Raw genomic sequence first — 19,816 nt, forward strand, 5'->3', positions numbered from 1 at the left:
CAGCCAATCGGAAAGCGGCAGCCTTTGGCGACCCGGAAGTGTTTTTTTTACTATGGGGTGGGAAGCTATCCGGAAGTCCTGCGCTCTGGCGAAGTAACCGCGGGAATTTAATGGGTAAATTTGTGGAGAAAGTTGTTCTTGGTTGTTTGGGGTGGGTGGGTGTGTGCGCGCACTCGACAGTTTATTTTTCCCGCGTAAATCTAGACCTGTGGGAGAAGAGGCTGGTTCTTCTGAGGTGAGGAATGAACTATTCGGGGCGAGGCTGTTTCATGCAGGAATACTCGCGTCAACCCGCTGTCTTTTAAGCCTGCCTCCGCCTGGGACTTTTGGGGTGATCTGTGCACCGCCCGGCCGAGCTCGGTATTCTATTTTTATTTATCTATTTATTTTTTCAAGCATTAGATAACAGATATAAGTATAAACATGATTATGGATACATGAAATGGATACGAATAAATGGGGACAGTTGGACAGGGACAGTAGGCACGTTGGGACGCTTATGCACGCCCCTTACAGACCTCTTAGGAATGGGGTGAGGTCAACATAGACAGTCTAAGGTTAAAGTTATGGGGGTTTGAGGATGTAACAACAGAGTCAGGTAGTGCATTCCAGGCATTGACGACTCTATTGCTGAAGTCATATTTTCTGCAGTCTACTTTGGATTGGTTTACCTTAAGTTTGTATCTATTGTGTGCTGGTGTATTGTTGTGGTTGAAGCTGAAGTAGTCATTGACAGGTAGGACGTTGTAGTGGATAATTTTGTGTACTACGCTTAGTTTAGGCCGAAGGTGGCACAGTTTTAAGTTGTCTAAGTCCAAAATTTCAAGTCTGGTGGCATAAGATATTCTGTTGCGAGGGGATGAGTGGAGGACTCTTCTCCTGAAATATCTCTGGATTCTCTCATTTGTATTAATGTCTGATATGCAGTGCGGGTTTCAGACAGATGAGCTGTATTCGAGAATTGCTCTAGCAAAGGTTTTATATGCTCTAGTTAACAATACAATATTACCAGAGAAGAAGCTATGCAAGATTAGGTTAACAGCTCTTAATGCCTTTTTGGCAATGTTGTTACAGTGGGCTTTGGCACTTAGATCATTCGAGATGAGTACTCCAAAGTCTGGCAGAGTAAGGGTCGTCTAGAAGGTCGTGTCCCTCCAGCTTGTATTTTATGTTCTGATTTTTTTTGCCAATATGTAAGACAGAGCATTTGTTGATTGAGATTTGAAGTTGCCACTTGTCTGTTCATTCTGACACATAGTCAAGATCTTTTTGAAGGGTAGCAGCATTGTCAGTGGTGTTAAATAGTTTTATATCATCAGTGAAGAGAAGTAGGTGCTGGTGAACAGCTAACCAAGAGGTTAGCTAATGCAAACCGTCTCAAAACGCCTGATTTTGCCATCTCTTATTATTTCTTTATTATGCATTGGTTGCACTGGTTTAAAGGTAGTTTTAAATATTTAAGGACTTAAGTAGTATATGTAGTGTATATTGGAGGCAGTGACCCTTTTTAAAGCTGTATGCAACGAGATTTCATTTTTAAGGTATGCCAATCAGTGTACGTTGAAAGTGACAATAAAGTTATTCTGAGTTCTAAAATGGAAGAATTAAGCTACCAAAACTAGTTTTTCAGATTGAAGTTCTTAGTGGAAAAATGTGTCTGTAGAATTAGGCGTTAAGAATGCCATTCTTATCCAACTACAGAAAGTATTCTTCTGGTTCCTTCAACATAAGATGAAGCAGGAGGCTTTCCGAAGAGCAGCCTATACTGTGGAATGTAAGGATTATGTTCATGTAGTAGAATTCAATCCATTTGACTGTGGCACTGCAGAATCACTCATTGCATATGGCGGCAATAATTACGTAGTTGTTGGGACTTGCAGATTCCAGGTTAGTATACTCTATCATTCTTAAATTTATGTGGAAGCCTTAATTTGGAAATAAAGACTACATTTTGAGTTACATCTGAAATTTGAAGAAAGTGTTTTAGAAACTCAATGGACAAGATATACATAAAACCTTATACACTGTAAGCCGCCCTGAGTCTTCGGAGAAGGGCGGGGTATAAATGTAAACAAAACAAAAAACAAAAAAAAACAGAAGTTTCCAAAGGATAATTGGTGACTCCATTGCAGAAGCAGCAGCCAAGTATTGTGCTGTTTAAATACTATAATAAGGCTTCCTTTTTTGTAATACCTCTTGTATTTATTTGCTCATTTACTTATTTTGCCTTCCATTCCTGAAAGCTTTGGGCAGAAAACGATCAATAACAGCATCAATAAAAAAGCACCTAACATGCAGTAAACCTATCCATAATACCAAGCTGTCCTGTAATCCTGGAAACATTCGGTTCCCAACACTTTTGTAGAGAAACATGCGTAGTTTTTAAACCCAGCAATTAGTTTTCTTTCAGATTCACTGTGTACATGCTTACAAAAATACAATATTGCTTCCGTAAAATATTACGTATGTCTTCTTAGAATGGTATCCTTTTTTTCACTTAATTTTGTGTGCAAGGGAAAAGAATATGCAAGGGGCTCATGGCAAGGAAGTAGGTTTTATTTTAACAGCCTATTCATTTGTTATGAAGCATATCAAAATATTACATGCATCTTTAGGAAGAAGATGCAGCAGTGGAAGGAATACAATATAAAACTCTCAGGACTTTTCAGCATGAAAGCAGAGTTGATGCCATTGTGTGGAGCCCAGAAACTAGACTTGATGCTTTACCTCCCCATATAAGGTAATATGCTTAATAAAAACTTAAAGATAGCAGGATTTTATTTGGGTTTTTTAATATTAATTACATACCTTGCCTTTTGTCTGGGAATTCAAGACCAATGCATAGTGAACCACTCCTAATTATATCTCCCCCTCCTCCCCCAGCAATTTTTTAAGGTAGATTGGGCTGAGAAAATGACAACTCAAAGTCATATAGGGAGTTCAGTACAGACAGTCTTCAACTTACAACCATTTGTTTAGTGATCATTCAAAGTTACACTGAAAAAAAGTGACTTATGACCATTTTCACACAACCGTTGCACCATTTCTATGATCACGTGACTGATATTCGGAAGCTTGGCAGCTAGTATCCTCGTGTCCTGTGATCCCCTTTTGTACTCTTCTGACAACAAAGTAAATGGGGAAACCAGCTTCACTTAGCAACCCTACAGGGACTTGCCTAAAATGGTTTTCGTGCCTAAATCAGGACTACAATCTCCTGGTTTCTAGCCTGGTGCCTTAACCACTAAACCAGAGTAGCTCTAGTTAGTGGTTCTTGAAGTTCTAGATATTCCAATAACGCCACAGTGTCCATTTAATTTCACTGATGTGTAAATATCAATATTGGTTTGTTTTGTATCCCACCTTTATTATTTTTTACAAACAACTGGTGATTGATTCAATCTGTTATTGTGTTGATTTTTTCCATGTTTATATAATTTATATTCCAAAGTCTCACTGTAATTCTGGCTTTGAAACTTTGGATTTTCTTATCCGCCATAGCGACATCACAATTAGACACTACAAAGGCATGTTTAGTGGTGATCTTATGATCCAGCCTCATCATAAGTACTACTAATACTCATAAAGATCCTCACGTCTTCTTCAGTAACATGTTGAGTGCTAGCTGACCTGAGGGCCCCATCATCTGGAACTATCCTATTAATCATTTTATAATGTCTATCCAATACAAGGAATTGCTTATCCCAAAGGTGCTTTTTCAAGAGATAACTGGACTTTCTGGCTTTTCTTTGAAGATATTTCGCTTCTTATCCAAGAAGCTTCTTCAGTTGAAAAACCACCTTTGGAACACCCATGACCTGGATGACGGAGAATCTCCGTAGACAAGGAATGGTTTACCATTGTCTTATCCCATGCAGTATGAAGTTATGCCTTTACCATTGTCTATACAGTGATCATATGCCTCCATCATCTTTCTGTACTGCTGCCTCCTTGCTTTAGCAAGACAGTTGGATGGCCTTCAAGTCTTGTGATCCTCTGTCTGGAAGAGCCCTCATCGTGATAAAGCATGAACTTAGGAGAGATAGCAGTACAATAGCATATTTATACTTGTCTGTTCAAGCAACTGGCATTAATATGACAAAACAGGAAATTTAAAAAGTATTTATATCATACAAGAAATATTGAAAAATATAGTTTAATGCTACTTTATCTCAGTCACTGACTGTCTTAGAAATCTGCTCAGAAACCTTGAAGCATTAATTGTGGCAATAAAACAGATTTGATAGAGGGATTCTAAGAAAATACCTTATTTTCATAAGCCTCTTAGTTCATCACTGACACTAAACGCCTGCTGCTGCAAGTTTAAAAGGGCAGAAGCTGTTGTTCCTTCTATGCTATGTGCACAGACAGTCCAGAAATGCAAAGCTGTGACTCTAGGATTATCACTTTTTCTAATTAATAGAAAACAATGAAACTTTTAAGAAAACAAATACATAATAGCAATGAAACCCAAAGTAAGAACCAGTGTCAGTGTCCTCTTACATAAAGCTTGTTTTTCAAATAATAAACTCCTATGAACTTTTCCATTTTTTAACTTATCAGTTGCCTGAGAAATAGAAAACAAAATTAGCTCTAACTAAAACTCAGATACAGCAGCAAAATGCAATGCCACGTGGAACATATAAACAGCTCTCTTTTGCCTCATATGGCTATAAAATATGTATGTTAGTCCTAAATAATGATTTCAGATTTCCTAATTTGTATTTCCAAATCAAATTGTTGTTTACACAATTGTTTTGTGTCAGAATTTGTTTTTATATCATCCCCGTGTATTTTTCTTGTATGTATCATTTATATCACGTATGTATCATTTATATCATATACCTTCAGCAGGAAAGAAAATATATTTTCTTTATAGATGATAAATGTTATGCTATATGCTTTTTTCACTGAAGAACAAATAAAAACTCTTTATATAAATAATTACAGACTACCTGCTTTGCTTTGATCTGTTATGCATATATACAGGTGGCCTCTGTTTACCAACTGTCTCATTTAGCAACCATTCAAAGTAACATTGATGTAACAAATACATTTTATGGCCAATCCTCACATTTATGACAATTACAACATGTTACAGTCATGTGATCATTAATCACACGCTTCCCAATCATCTTATCAGTTAATGTAGAACGTGGAAGTCAAATTGCAAGTTTTGGTCACATGTTTAATGATTACAGTGACTTACTCAATGACCAAAGGGCAAGTGATCATAAGCCCATCGTCACATATTTTTCTGTATAGCAACATAGAGTTGCCCAATTGTGGTTGCTAAACGAGGACTACCTATATTGCAGAAGTTTAATAAATGATGTACTTTTTCATGATAAGATAAAACTAATTTGAGGAAATAACATGTGAACTGTTACACAAAATTACAATACTTATGAACTGTTTCATTACATTAGATTTTGTACTGCTGCTGCTGATAGGAAGTTAAGGTTATTCACATCGGACCTCAAAGATACGAATGAATATAAGGTGAGAAGGAAAAATGAATTATAACAACAAAAATGGCTTTTAATATTTATTTATATACAGATCAATTTAAATTGCAAATTAAATTGCATTACAAATGCCTTGCAATCAGTAATTTCAAATAGACATAAACTATTGCATTATATCTTGTATTTTAAAAGATTCTAGATGACATTTTTGAAGCACATTTGGATTAATAAGCATGACAGTATTTATTTCAGCAATTCAGAACTAAGTTCCATTTTATACTTCTGAAGAATGAAGGTGAAATTAATTTATGACATTTAAGTAGCTGCTCAGAGTTGCCTTGAACTGTGAGATGGGTGGCATATAAATTTAATGAATAAATAAAAGGTGAACATAAAGTACAACTGCATATTCTGTTATATCTTTGGGTGATGTGCAAGGATTTCTTACTCTAGTTGTTTAGTAATAGCATGGACAAAATGTATTTTCTCTCTTCCTTAGTTTTATATATAGTAGTTGAAGGAGATAAGCTTTGAATGGATTTCAGTGTTGATAAAGTGAATTATTTCAGTTCTGATATTGTAATTTCTCATTTCAGAATTTTTAGATTTTCAGTGTGTGTGTTTTTGACTCAAGCTTAGGGTGACAAGTCTTTGGATTTGAAATGATTCCTTATACAGAAGCAATATAACCGTTCAGATTTGATTGGACAAATAAAAATGAACAAAACAGTGGAATTAATACTGTTTTATACAGTATTATAAGACAATACAGAGAGTCTCCAAGATACGATAGCAATTGGGACCAGGATTGCCATTGCTAAGGGAAGTGGTCAGAAAGCACAATGACATATGACCATATCGCTTAGTGATGGCAATTCAGGCAATCTTAGTTGACATCGTAATCCCTAGACATTATTAAAACAGGGAGCAATAAGAGTCCAAGGTAAGCAGTGTGGGATACCACAGGAAGGTGAGGGAGGCCCTGGGCAGGCCTTGCATGAGTTGGTGAAGGGCAGTTCTGCAGAATAGCGTGACTGCAGAAGGAGCCAAAGGGAGGAGAGCACAGTGCATACAAGCAAAGAAAGGCCAGAAAACTTGCAATCTTCCCTGCTCGCTTCCTTGACTTTGCTTGTGGGAAACCAACAGGAAAAGTTGCAAATGGCAATTGTGATTGAGAAGTTGCAGTTAGACGTATGTGTGAGCACCTGAATTTTGTTCAGGTGATTATGGGAGATGTTGCAACAGCCAGGACTTTGAGGACCAGCTATAAGTTTTTTGTTCAGCACCATTCTAAGTTTGGACAGGCACTGAATGAATGGATCTTAAGCAAAGACGACTTCTATGTCTCATTAACATTTGAAGCTTACTTGTAAAATTAGATACAATGTAACAAATTAACCCAGAGTGCAAAAGCATAAGTGCACCCAGATTCTGCATTTATGATGTGTTGATATACTGGCTCTTTAGCATGTGCTATGAAATCAATTAAGAGATCCAAGCAAAAAATAAATAAATAATGGCAATTGTCAATTCCTGTGGATAGTAGGACAGAAACCTTAGATAAGCATTACTTAACCATTGTAATTACTTAGATTTCTTTATCATTGGGCCTGAAGCTTCTGATAACAAAGATGGCTTTAGAATGGAATTGGTGTTTGTGCAAGCTATTGCAGTGTAATTCATATTATACTACACTAATGCCAGTTTGAATAAACTAAATCTAAACATGCCAGATTGTCTATTTACAAAGCTTAAGTCATGTTGACTTTATTTCCCTCAAAGGTACAATTCAAAATATAGTTTCAACCAGCAAAATCCTCAGCCTAAATGAATTGAATCTTGGTCTTATATTTTGATCCTCATCTTGCTAGTCTCCTTACTATGCCTTAGAATGGTGCCTTCATTTTACCTTAGCTGATTTTACTTCTTTTAAAATGCCATCTTTGTCTTAATTCTATAATAGAAGATATTTCTCCTTTTTATTAACAGACTTTGGAAGGCCATTCAGATTACATTAATGATTTGGTATTTTCACCTAAAGGTCAAGAAATTGCAAGTGTGAGTGATGACCACACATGCAGGTGTGTATTCTATTAGCGAAATATTACTTTAGTTATTTATGTATATAAATGTGAAAAAAATTGAACATGTAGAAAATTGATATTTTTGTAGAATTTTTCTACATAAATATTTTAGTTAATATTTAAAAGCTACACACAAACAAACAGAATTCTAGTATTTGGATGATTATTGTAGCAAATAGATGGTCTTTTTGGCTTATTTGTTTGAGTGATGGGTTTTCAATGGATTTGAATGGATTCATGCTATAAGAATGAAGGACAAGAGTATTTCAAATTGCTCTTCTCCTTGCTCTTCCCATCCTGTGTCTTTATGAAGACACAGTCTTCTGAAAGTCATCTTGAACATTCAGAAATACTCATTGGCAGTGGGATATGCAGTATCTTCTGTTCCTATCTCTTAGCAGATTATCTCTGCCCTTGTCCCTTATTTTATATTATTTCAGTAATAGAATTATGCAGAACTATATTGTAACCACTGGTTTTTTAACTGCTTGAGTGAATACAATTTTTTTTTACTAATTTCATGATTCAGTACAAATGTACCAATTATTGTACAATTACTAATACTGGTATGAGGATGCATCCAAAATACTGTATTTTTTGGAGTATAAGACGTACCGGAGTATAAGACGCATCTTAGTTTTTGGGGATGAAAATAAGAAAAAAGATGATTGGCAGGTGGATTAGCCTCCTGGAATACCCCCTGTTCCCAGAGGTGAATTTTAGTAACAGGTTCCTTGGTTGTGAGCCTTGCTTTATTTGACTTTTTTTTCCTTGCCTCTGAAACTCTGTTTCAGAAAAACTTTTTTCTGCCTCTGAAAGCCTCCAAAACAGAACTTCAGAAAAAAAGCCTCTGAAGCTTTGTTTGGGAGCTTCTTTTCTGAAGCTCTATTTGGCGGCTTCTTTTCTGAAGCTCCGTTTGGAGCTTTTTCTAATCTCTGTGAAGCTCCATTTGGGGCTTTTTTTTCTAAGCTCCGTTTCTGATTCTTTTTTCAGCCTATGAAACCTCCGTTTGAGAAGCTGGGCGGGGCTACATTTGGAGTATAAGACGCACCCAGATTTTCACCCTCTTTTTTGGGGGGGAAAAGGTGCGTCTTATACTCTGAAAAATACGGTAATGTTTTAGTGATATCAGTAATACCAGAAATGGAATATTCTATTAATTAAAGGGTAGTACATAATGTTAGTAGATGCTTTAAAAACAAAAATAATGTAGTAATTCTGCCCTTTTCAGAAAATTTGCCAGTCATTTGACTACTTGAAGAATAAAATGATTTACAGATAAAAATAGCATGTAGAAATACATAGCTCATTTCAAATTCAGCTACCAAAAAAATCATCTAAGGATGGTCCACAAAGCATTATGAATTCTTGTGATTTAATGAGGAAAAATAGCAAAGCAATACTGTCATCACCATTTCTGGTTGTCTTGAAAACTGAGCTAATTAATGACTCTCATTCAGTTTAGAAAAATTATTCCCAAGTTAGTTTAGATATGCATGAAATATGTAACTAAAGATCTGGCCTTAATTATCTATTAGCATAATTTTAAGTTGCAAGTTAAAATATTGTGGATTTTCCAAATAAAACTGATAAAGTCTTGACACATAACACACCAGATTTAACTATGGTTGTAAAGAAGAAAGCGAGGATAATTGATGTGGCAGTACCTGGAGATAGTAGAATAGAAATCAGAGAATTGGAAAAGATCAGAAAGTATCAAGATCTAAAGTTGAAAAATTGAAGTTAAACAATTATGGCATAAACCAGCAGCAGTGGTCCTATTGGTTATCAGCACACTGGGTACCATACCAAAAAAGCTTTGCATAAAACTCAGAAACAAAATTTCCACCTTTCAGTTGTAGAAGGCCACACTGTTTATATACACACATACAGTGTATAATGCTGGTATATTACGAAAATCTAGGTTCTTAGGAATAACTAATGCATATGAAGGCCCATTCCAGATGAAGAACTGGCAGCTGTGATTTCATGTTGTGTATTTTATTTATTTATCTATCCATATCCCATCTTTATTATTTTCATAAATAATTCAAGGTGGAAAATATACCTAATACAGGTAGTCCTCACTTACAATAGTTCATTTAACCACTATTCAAAGTTACAACTGCACTGAAAAAAGTTACTTATGACCATTTTTCAGGTTTACAACCATTGCAACATCTCTATGGTCACATGATCAAAACTGAGCTCCTTGGCAACTGGTTCATATTTATGACAATTGCAGTGTCCTGGGGTCAAAGTCACCCTGAAACAATAGCATTAATAATGCTTTAAGTTTTCAGAGCATAGATGATATCATTCATCTGTGATGAGATCAATATTGTCTCCATAATTCATAAGGACTATGAATTTATAGCAATATTAGGACACTTCGTTTTATATCCATTTTTGTATGTTTATACATTAATTTATTTTTATTGCCTGCACATATTTGAGGTATAAAGCTGTTTTAGATGAATAACAGAGCATGTTGCAGTATAAAGGAGGCGGGAAAGTATTCTGTAACTGAATGTGATCTTTATATTGCAACAAAATTTAAAGCACATTAAAGCATTAAATCGTAAACTATAAAATTGATACAATTGTCTTTTGCTTCTTTGGCTCAGGAAGAGGACCTGATTCTTTTGCCAAATGATTCACTGTCTTGAATTATATTAAGTTCATTTTTGAATACATAAACACACAAAAAGTATTGATTTGGCTTGGAAAAATTAACAAGGCAAGATTTCTGGCACCACAAGAAAGGGCTTTGTCTGCAGATTATGTAATCAAATATTCTTTGTTTTCACAGATAACCCTTAGAAAAAAGGGTTGGAGCTCGTAGATTCTCTGTTTTTTGTTTTACAAATATACTTGGAACTCGTATTTTTAGAATATTCTAAATTTATATTTTTTTCTTCAATACTTTTCATATTGCTATTATATTTTAATCTGTGGTAATTGGCCAGCACACAAAACAAGGCATAAATTTGATATGTTAATTTTTCTGTGTATAAAGTGTGCACATTAAGAATGCATATAACTTCTTAGTTTAGAGAATACAAATAGAATATGATCTTAGCTGTAATGAGCACATATTAAAAATATTTTCGTTTCTCATTTTTTTCTATCATAAACATCATTGATATTAATCAGTTAAAATATACAGTATGTACATTCTATCTTCTGTCAACTGCATTTAGGTTGAAAAAACCAGATCTTTACTGTGCTAGGAAGGGGTAACAATGTATCGCCTCCTTAAACCCTAATCTTCTTTATGTTTAGGGTCTGGAATTTAGAAGGAAATTTAAGAGCTTATTTTGTTCTGCGTTCTCCTGGAATGAGTGTGGGCTGGCATCCTGAGGATGCATTCAAGGCAAGTATCAATCAAACTGGGAGCTATTTACAATAATTGTATATAAAACTGAAGCATTTCAGAATTTTCCAGTCTTCTCTCTCTGCAAAAGTGCAAACTTTGCAGTTAAAGGCACATTATATGTTGCTTTAGAAAAGGTAACCTACTTTTTAGTTTAAGCTATTGGAAAAAAGGTAAAGTGATTGGGAAATAATCACATATGCTTCCCTATGCATTTGAGAGGATTTTTTAAAAACGTATTATCATACTATAATAATTTAATTATTAAAATGGTCTAGCCTCATTATTTTCAAAGGAACTTGAACCTGGCATTTATTGTCAGGTAAAATAATTTCCTGCCATGCTCTTTACTTATTTACTGTCTAGACAGTCTTTAAGCTTTCCAAAACTCTTATGTAAGAGAAATAAAACATAAATGAAATCAGTTTTAAAGCCAAATGGTATAAAAATTAAAATAGCTCTCCAAAATTATAAAATTGCAGTCCCAACTATGAGTAATAGCAGAGGTATTCAGAGGAAAAGCATGAGCTATAAATGGATCTTTGGGGCTGTTTAAAAGTAAGCATTGATAGCACTTGCTGAACCCTAGGTAATCAAAAAAGTCACCTTGATAACTCTTACTTCTGGCTTTTTGCAATGTCTAATGGGCATGAGAACAAATTTGGGTTGTCATGTTTTAATGTATTGCTGCATTTTAAAGCCAGTTGGAATTCACTAAATCTAAGTATGATCTGTTTTGGGGATTTATATTGCTGGATGACATCATGTGCTTTAATCTTCAGTTCTTCCCATATTTCTCATACTTTGTGTTTATGATATAATGAATTATTGAATTATGATAAATGATGGAGTTGGCCTCATACTAAGTTCTTTCTTCAGTTAGAATTCATTTTTGAATGTTAGAAATATAGAAAAACCAGAACTTAATTATAATGATTCTTGATTGCACTGTTGCTATAAGGAGTGTTGGCGAACCTTTTCGGCACTGAGTGCCGAAATGGGGATGCGCGTGCATGCGTGCCGAAAACCAGAAGAGCAGCTGCCTGGTGCGCATACATACACTGGGAAGATGATCTTCCGGTTTCTGCTGTGCGCATGCGCACCAGCCACCTGGTTTTCCTGTTTCTGATGCATGTGAGAAGATCAGCTGGCCGGTACACATGCACGTGCTGGAAACTGGAAGACCATCGTCCTGGCATGTGCACTGGGCGGCTGCTCTTCCAGTTTCCAGTGCTCCTGTGCACATGAAGACCAGCTGGCCAGTACGCCGGAACCTGGAAGAGCAACAGGTGATGGCTCGCATTCCCAGAGAGATGGCTCTGCGTGCCACTTCCGGCATGCGTGCCATAGATTTACCATCACGGCTATAAGGTGTACAGGATAAAGAAGTCTAAATAATGCCATATCCCAAGAACTGCAACTGACTGTTATCTTTCATTTGTAGTTGATGGTAGCAGAAAAGAATGGAACAATTCGATTCTATGATCTTGTGACACATCAGGCTATCTTGTCTCTCACAACTGATCAAACACCATTAATGTCAGCAAGCTGGTGCCTAAAAAATACTTTTAAAGTTGGAGCAGTTGCAGGAAATGACTGGTTTATCTGGGACATTACTCGATCTAGGTATCATAAAATATTCAATGCATTTTTTTGCTGAGACGTTTCAGTATAATAGATAACTATTTTAAAGGTTAGCTTTTTAAAAAAATGTGCACAAAATATTTATTATTAAGGCTGCGTGCCTATCGCGGCTATTTGGTTTAGAAATACAAAGAAAAAAAAGGAAATGCTTAGGAGATCTCATTTGCTATGACTATAGTCCTTAGTGTAAAAGACTTTAAATGTTGATTTGAATTTATAGAGAAATATTAACATAGTTAACATACTTTTTATGATGCAAAAAATAAATTGCACTGTACAATAATTTCTAGAAATTATTGGTTTAGAAAATAACTTTCTAAATTAGTATTTGCAATTAATATTGATATTAAAAGCCAAGAAAAGGAAAACATAGACAGAGAATAAAGAAAATATTTGCACTCCATTTCTTTGCTTTATGCATCATTTCCCTTGTATATGTGGGTTGAATAAAGAGAATTAAAAATATCTCTTTTTCTAGCAATTCTTTTTGTACAGTACTCAAATCTACATATTCTCAAAAGTAATTTCCATGTGAAATGCTTTTAAAATTATGTTGGAAAGGAACTGTTTTGTGGTTTTTAAGTGGCAGCATTTTTTACAAATAAAGTTGTTGGATAGCATGCATTTATGATTGTTATCTTAGAATGAAGTCATGAAGTCCAAATTGTGCATGACCTACTTCTCAGCAAGAATTAATGATTTTTATTATTAGAAATTATTCTCTCTTTTAGTTACCCTTTGGATAAAAGGCCTGTCCATGCAGATAGAGCCAGATTATTCAGGTAAGTTTTATTTAGGTACGTACTTAATTGATGCATTTGATTAACTGACTTCTTCATTAATCATTGATAAAGGACTACAAGATTTGGTTTTTGCCATTATTTATAGGTATACTTTGCATTTGAGAGATAATTGTATAATTTTTCTTCGAAGTTTTATTTTAAATTAATTGTTAATATTTTACTCTTTCTCTTAGTCTAACCTTTCTAACCTGATTTTTATGATTGGGAACTATGAAAATTGTAATCTTAAAACATTAAGAGACTACCCAGCTTTCAAAGAACTTAGTTAGAAAATGAAAGACTGTTAATAAAATAGGATGAAACAGGAAATAAGGGAGCATTGTAGGATAATAATAATTTTTACCTTAGTGAGAAAGGCCGTCATGTCCAAGCCCTTGCTCAGGGCAGGAATCCAACTTTAGGGCATGTTAGAAAAGTGCCATTCCAGCTTGAGCACATACAATTAAGTAGACTACATCACATCTTTGGATAATTGGTTTCACTTTTCAGCTGCATGTCTTTTTTCAAACATTCAATCAAAATTTGCATTCCTATAAATTAAATATATGATTTCATGTCCTGAAGGACAGATTTAGGATGTAAACTCTTGGAGATACCAGAGTAAATGGCATAAAAATGCTGGTAATAAAATAAACAAGACTTGCTTTCTAGTCCCTGAACTATTAATTGTCTTTCCTCGAAACTGTCACAGTTTTTTCTGAAACTCTCTTAAGGTATGGTACCTAGAACTACACACAGTAGGAGGTCTGACCACAGTATAATAGAATGAAATAATTACTTCCCATGGTTTTGGTATTATATATTTCTAATGTATTCTAAAACTGCATACCGTATTTTTCAGTCTATAAGACACACTGGACCATAAGACGCACATTAGCTTTAGAGGAGGAAAAGCACGTGGCTCGTCAGGGCTCCACTCCGTTGCTCCTACCACTGGTCAGCTAAGCGACAGCTGGATCGTGGCCTCCCATAGCCCTGCCGCTCAGTGGGCTGGCTGACCAGAAATGCTGCCATTGCTGCCTCCTCCATTTTTGCTGCCTCTGCTGGGAACCCTGGAGCCTTTGCTGCTGAGCAGCTGATTGGCCATTGGATCGGCCTCTTGGAATACTGTCGATCAGTTGTTCTAGGCGGCAGGGATTGCCACTGATTGCCGCTGCCTAGAACAGCAGATAGGCAGTATTCCGGGAGGCTGATTCAACTGCCAATCAGCTGCTCGGCAGCGAAGGCACCAGCGTTCCCCAGCGGCAGCAGACTGTGGATCATCTCCCTTCCGCAATATTCGCTCTATAAGACACACAGACTTTTCCACCCACTTTTGTGGAGAGGGGGAGTGCGTCTTCTAGTCCGAAAAATATGGTAGTTGTTTCACAGGAATGAAATACAATGCAAAATGTTCAGTACTTATGTAAGGAATTGATTACAGATAATCCTCGACTTATGACCAAAATTAATTGAACCCAAAATTTCTGTTGCTAAGAAGACAGTTGCTTTTTGCCCCATTTTATTACTTTTCTTGCCACAATAGTTAAGTGAATCACTGCAGTTAAGTTAGAAAAACGGTTGTTATGTGAATCTGCCTTCCCCATTGACTTTGCTTTGTCAGAAGGTCACAGAAGGTGATCACATAACCCCAGGACACTGCAACAGTTATAAATATGAGCCAGTTGCCAAATGTACAACTTTTGATCATGTGACTATGGGTATGCTACAGTGTTGTAAGTGTGAAAAATGGTCATAAGTCCCTTTTTTGAGAGCCATTGTAATTTCAAACAATCACTAAATCAGCTGTTGTATGTCGAGGACCACCTGTATTACTGTATTTTTTACACTGAGCAAAAAAATTTGTGCATGCATGTACATAAACATGCCTTAGCCCTATGCAAAGCATTCAGAAGGGCAAACCTAACATATCAATATGAAAAAGCATCCTACTTTAAAGTAGCTATTTCTTTGGAAAGATTCACTCAGATGCTTCAAAAAATGTGCATGATTGTGTATATGCATATTGTGTATATGCATAGATAACACTTCCCTGTATTCCCAACCAAAACTTAAAGCCACATCCATACACCGACAGCTGTGGGCAGTCTTCTTATCAGCTGCACAATCCTTCTAAAAGATGTGGTTCCTTTAATGTCTTGTCTACATTATATAAAATATTTTCAAGAGCTGAAGCATAGTCTTCTAAAATGATTCACTGGAAAATATCTATTATATACCTAACGTTCCCTTTGAAATGATGAAATTCAGAAGTGTTTAATTTTGACTGTTTCATAATTAGATTGAACATAATCTATTTTAAAATTTTGTTTAGATTCTCTTTTTGTGTTTAGATGGTCCCGAGTGAATGAAAACTTGTTTGCTACTACTGGCTATCCAGGAAAAACTATCAGTCAACTTCTGGTTCATCATTTAGGTCATCCTCAGGTAAATTTATGAAAAATCAAAGATGTAAAATCCATTTTTTTAAAATTGCTGTACAATTTTGTCCTTAAGCAACTTATGATTATATTACAAATCAAGTGTATGTGGGAAATTTTATTTTATTTACTTCTCACTTAGATTTCATATGCTTTGAATCTATTTTATCAGAACATCTCAAGGAAAACTGCATTTGTATGGTCAAAATGAAAAAAAAATTATAGGCTGCAATTCAGAAAGTTACTTTAGACATGTTCCCTTTAAAGTCTTAAGCATGCTTGTTAGGGTTTTTTTTCTTCTTTACTGCTTTTAAATATTGAATTCTCATGGTGTAGTGCACAGTGTTCTTGGTAATAGCTTCAGTTTTAAAAAACAATATATTAAATGCCATGGAAATTGGCAGCTTAAGAAACAAAATCCCTTTTAGATTCTGGTTGTTGGGGATTTGCTGAGGATAATTGGAGCATATGAAAATATATTCTAGATTCACCTGGCTTTAATTGCTTTAATAGGCAAGATGTTCAATCTAAGACATATAATATTACTAATAAACTTTGTGTCATTGTGATTGTGTCTTACTAAATTAATATTAAAATAATAAAATTTGGCCTCTTTGGCTTACCATATGAGTTGAAGTGATTATGAAACAGATTTGGAAAGTATACTGAATCTACTTGAAAAGACTTGACAAATTATTCTATCTCAATCCCCTGCACTCAAAAGGAACTTGAGGATTAAAAGAATTAAAATCATGTCTGTATATTTTGCATCTTGTATTGCCTCGTATACATGGTATGCATTGTACAAATTTAGTTCTGATGTCCAGTGGATTAGATTTCCAGAAAACAATAATGGGAACCAGTTAAAGGAATCATTTAAGGTAATGCCTTATAAGAGAGTTTTAATTTCATAAAATTCTTTATCTGAATTGTAATGAATTTTAGAAGCTACAAAAATAGCATTGTGCTTATACTTTGCTTTAATGTAAATCATACAATAGAAGAACTTCTATAGATCTCTAGGGTAGCTACATGCTGATTTAGCAAGATATTTCTGTCTGCCTCCTGATTTTCCAAGTTCTAAGGCTAAAAGAGTCAACATATAACAAGTGTATTTCTTAGATATCCATGATGTAATTATGACTGATTTTGCTGATTTTCATCTTTACCAGAGAAAATGAGCAGAAGTGTTAGTCACCAAGAGGGGCCAGAGCAAAATGTTTACAAGCATCATCTGTTAGTTCGTAATATTTAACTATCAGAGGAAACTATATCTGGAATGTGATATAAAGGGGATAGGCTATGCCAAAGGCAAATCTAGGTATTACTGTGGAAAAACAATAAAACAACTAAATGAAAGTGCTGGCTTTAAATGCAGTGTCAGATCTCTAAAAGATTGGGAGGGCTGTCTCAATTTATTTTGGACTTTACTCTCATGTACTAACAGTAGATTTTTTTTTACTTGTATAGCTTATTCTTTGCTAAAGCATTATTTTTTGGCTTTTAGTTTCAAATCTAGAAGCATGCTATCTTGAGATTTAAAAATTCTGAACTTCTATCCAATTCCAATGATGATTGCTAGGTCACATACAGTCAAACAGCTAAAGAGTATTTAGAAATTTCTTTTGAAGTTATCTTACTGTATGCTAGATCTTAAATAGAATAACTAAAGTAGTTTTTTTTTTCTTTATAGCCTATCCTTATTGGTTCTGCACCCTTAGGATCTGGTTTGACCTGGCACAGAACCCTTCCACTATGTGCCATGGGAGGAGATCATAAAGTATATTTTTGGATGACCGAAATGTAAAAAATTGTAGCTACTGGTTTAAAGTATCAAATAACGATTAAGGGAGGAAAGAGTTGAAGTAATATAATTGGCTTATTTTATACTTTTTTTTTACAGAAACATTGCTTTTGAATGAAATTCTGCAGATTTTAGACTTTCTAGTTATAGAAGTGCACCTGGATTTAACAGGGCATTGTAGTCAACGTTTTCTGTGCAAATCTTGTTGAAATAATCTCTTGCACAAATTTTCATTTGTTTAAAAGGAAGTGCAGTCAAGAGAAAGAGTTAAAATAGATTGCCTATATGGAAAGATATAAACCTTGATATAATTATCAGCAAAATAAGAATGGCTAAAAATGTTGGTTCAGATGCCATCTCAGTCTGGACAAAGCATAGCAGCATCTTCTAAAAGTGAATATTTCTTAATAAAAATTCATTGCTCATATGAATGTGTATATCTGTGATACCAAGAAGTGCTATGCTAACTGTAGATAGCAAGGCATGTGTGGTTGTAATAAATAACCTCACTTATTGGCTGCTAACTTTTACAACTGAATACCAGTATATTGAGAAAAAAGACAAATCTAAAACAGGAACAAACAGGTGGTCAATTTCTACAAAGAAATTAAATTGTATACGTAACAGATGTTAGAATCTTTTTTTAATCTTGATAAAGTAGAACTCAGTTTTTCCAGGTTGTTGGATAATGGGCAAAATCCATCCTTCAGTTGCTTGAAAATTAAAAATGTCCATAAGCTTTCAGTCTTCTGATTTGGACCTGCACAAGATAATGCTTTTGAAGATTGAACTGTGATAAAGACTGTACTTTTTATAACTGCAAAATTCAAATATTATTTATTTATTTCATATGAAAGTTTATAATATGTGATGGGAGGGGTTCTTGTAAACTGAGATGATACAAATCAGACACAAATGTTTTTAATGAAGCATGTTTTAAATAAAATTGCTTTTCTGAAACAGTGTCAATATTTTATTTCACATTAAAATTATGACTTTATTAGCTGTCTGATGTTGCACAAATATAATAAGGCTGCAAGAAGTGAAACAAATATTCAGTAAATATATACTGAGGGCACTTGTTTTATTCAAACAATGATTTGCTACAATGGATTGCCATCTGTCCTTTTATATATTCTCAGTCAAAAAACAAATAAATTGCACCTCAAAGCGTGAACAAATCTTAAAAATACAAAGGGTTTGTTCTTTCTAAAAGCTAGTGTGCTAACTGAAACTGAAAGTTTGTAAAAAAAATTCAACTGGAAAATAATGGCTTTGTAATCAATGGCTCTACATTAAAAATCCATTTTGTTTATCTGTTTTAATTAAATCATCAGCTTATCTATTAGAGTTTTTGAAGTATACTATCAAACTACCTGGGACATTTCTTTTTGCACAGTATTTCACCTTTGAATCATCCTTTTTCACAATTTTTGTAAAGATCAAAGCAGGCAAAATATTGTAAAAGATTACAAAGCTTAGCATGTATTACTAAGCTTCGGGATGGTCTGGATCAAAATTGGGTGGATCCAGGTGAGATGTCGGAGAGCTGTCTTGTTGAGACTGTTTGGGATGAGTTTGACCCTGTGGCTCCCGAGGACATGGACAGGTTACTGGGGAGGTTGAATGCCACCACATGTTTACTGGACCCGTGCCCCTCCTGGTTGGTACTGGCCACGCAGGAGGTGACACGAGGCTGGCTCCAGAGGATTACGAATGCTTCTTTGTTGGAGGGGATCTTTCCGGCCGCCTTGAAAGAGGCGGTGGTGAGACCTCTCCTCAAGAAGCCTTCCCTGGACCCAGCTGTATTAGGTAATTATCGTCCGGTCTCCAACCTTCGCTTTGTGGCGAAGGTTGTAGAGAGTGGTGGCATGTCAATTACCCCGGTACCTGGATGAAACTGTAGACCCATTCCAGTCCGGCTTTCTGCCCGGATACAGCACTGAGACGGCTTTGGTCGCGTTGGTTGATGATCTCTGGAGGGCCAGGGATAGGGGTTATTCCTCTGCCTTGGTCCTATTAGATCTCTCAGCGGCTTTTGATACCATCGACCATGGTATCTTGCTGCACCGGTTGGAGGGATTGGGAGTGGGAGGCACCGTTTATCGGTGGTTCTCCTCCTATCTCTCTGATTGGTCGCAGACGGTGTTGACGGGAGGGCAGAGGTCGGCCCTGAGGCGCCTCACTTATGGGGTACTGCAGGGCTCGATTCTCTCG

At 35.5% G+C, this 19,816-nt stretch overlaps 1 protein-coding gene across 3 annotated transcripts; it reads left to right on the forward strand.

The window, feature by feature from the left end:
* The first annotated feature begins 45 nt into the window (after positions 1-45).
* On the forward strand, positions 46-18,508 carry NUP37 (nucleoporin 37). 3 transcript variants are annotated; one of them, XM_058191224.1, is made up of 10 exons: positions 46-114; positions 1,702-1,887; positions 2,616-2,740; positions 5,430-5,502; positions 7,458-7,549; positions 10,838-10,928; positions 12,373-12,554; positions 13,304-13,354; positions 15,709-15,802; positions 17,489-18,508. In XM_058191224.1, exons 2-10 carry the CDS (start codon positions 1,732-1,734, stop codon positions 17,600-17,602), a joined length of 978 nt encoding a protein of 325 aa, XP_058047207.1. In that variant the 5' UTR covers positions 46-114; positions 1,702-1,731; the 3' UTR covers positions 17,603-18,508. The 3 variants fall into 3 exon arrangements, with proteins under 3 accessions (XP_058047207.1, XP_058047209.1, XP_058047208.1); XM_058191226.1 differs by having other exon boundaries at positions 96-235; XM_058191225.1 differs by lacking the exon at positions 46-114 and adding an exon at positions 221-360.
* The last annotated feature ends 1,308 nt before the right edge of the window (positions 18,509-19,816 follow it).

This window comes from Ahaetulla prasina, chromosome 7 (assembly GCF_028640845.1).
Source record: "Ahaetulla prasina isolate Xishuangbanna chromosome 7, ASM2864084v1, whole genome shotgun sequence".
NCBI lineage: Eukaryota > Metazoa > Chordata > Lepidosauria > Squamata > Colubridae > Ahaetulla > Ahaetulla prasina.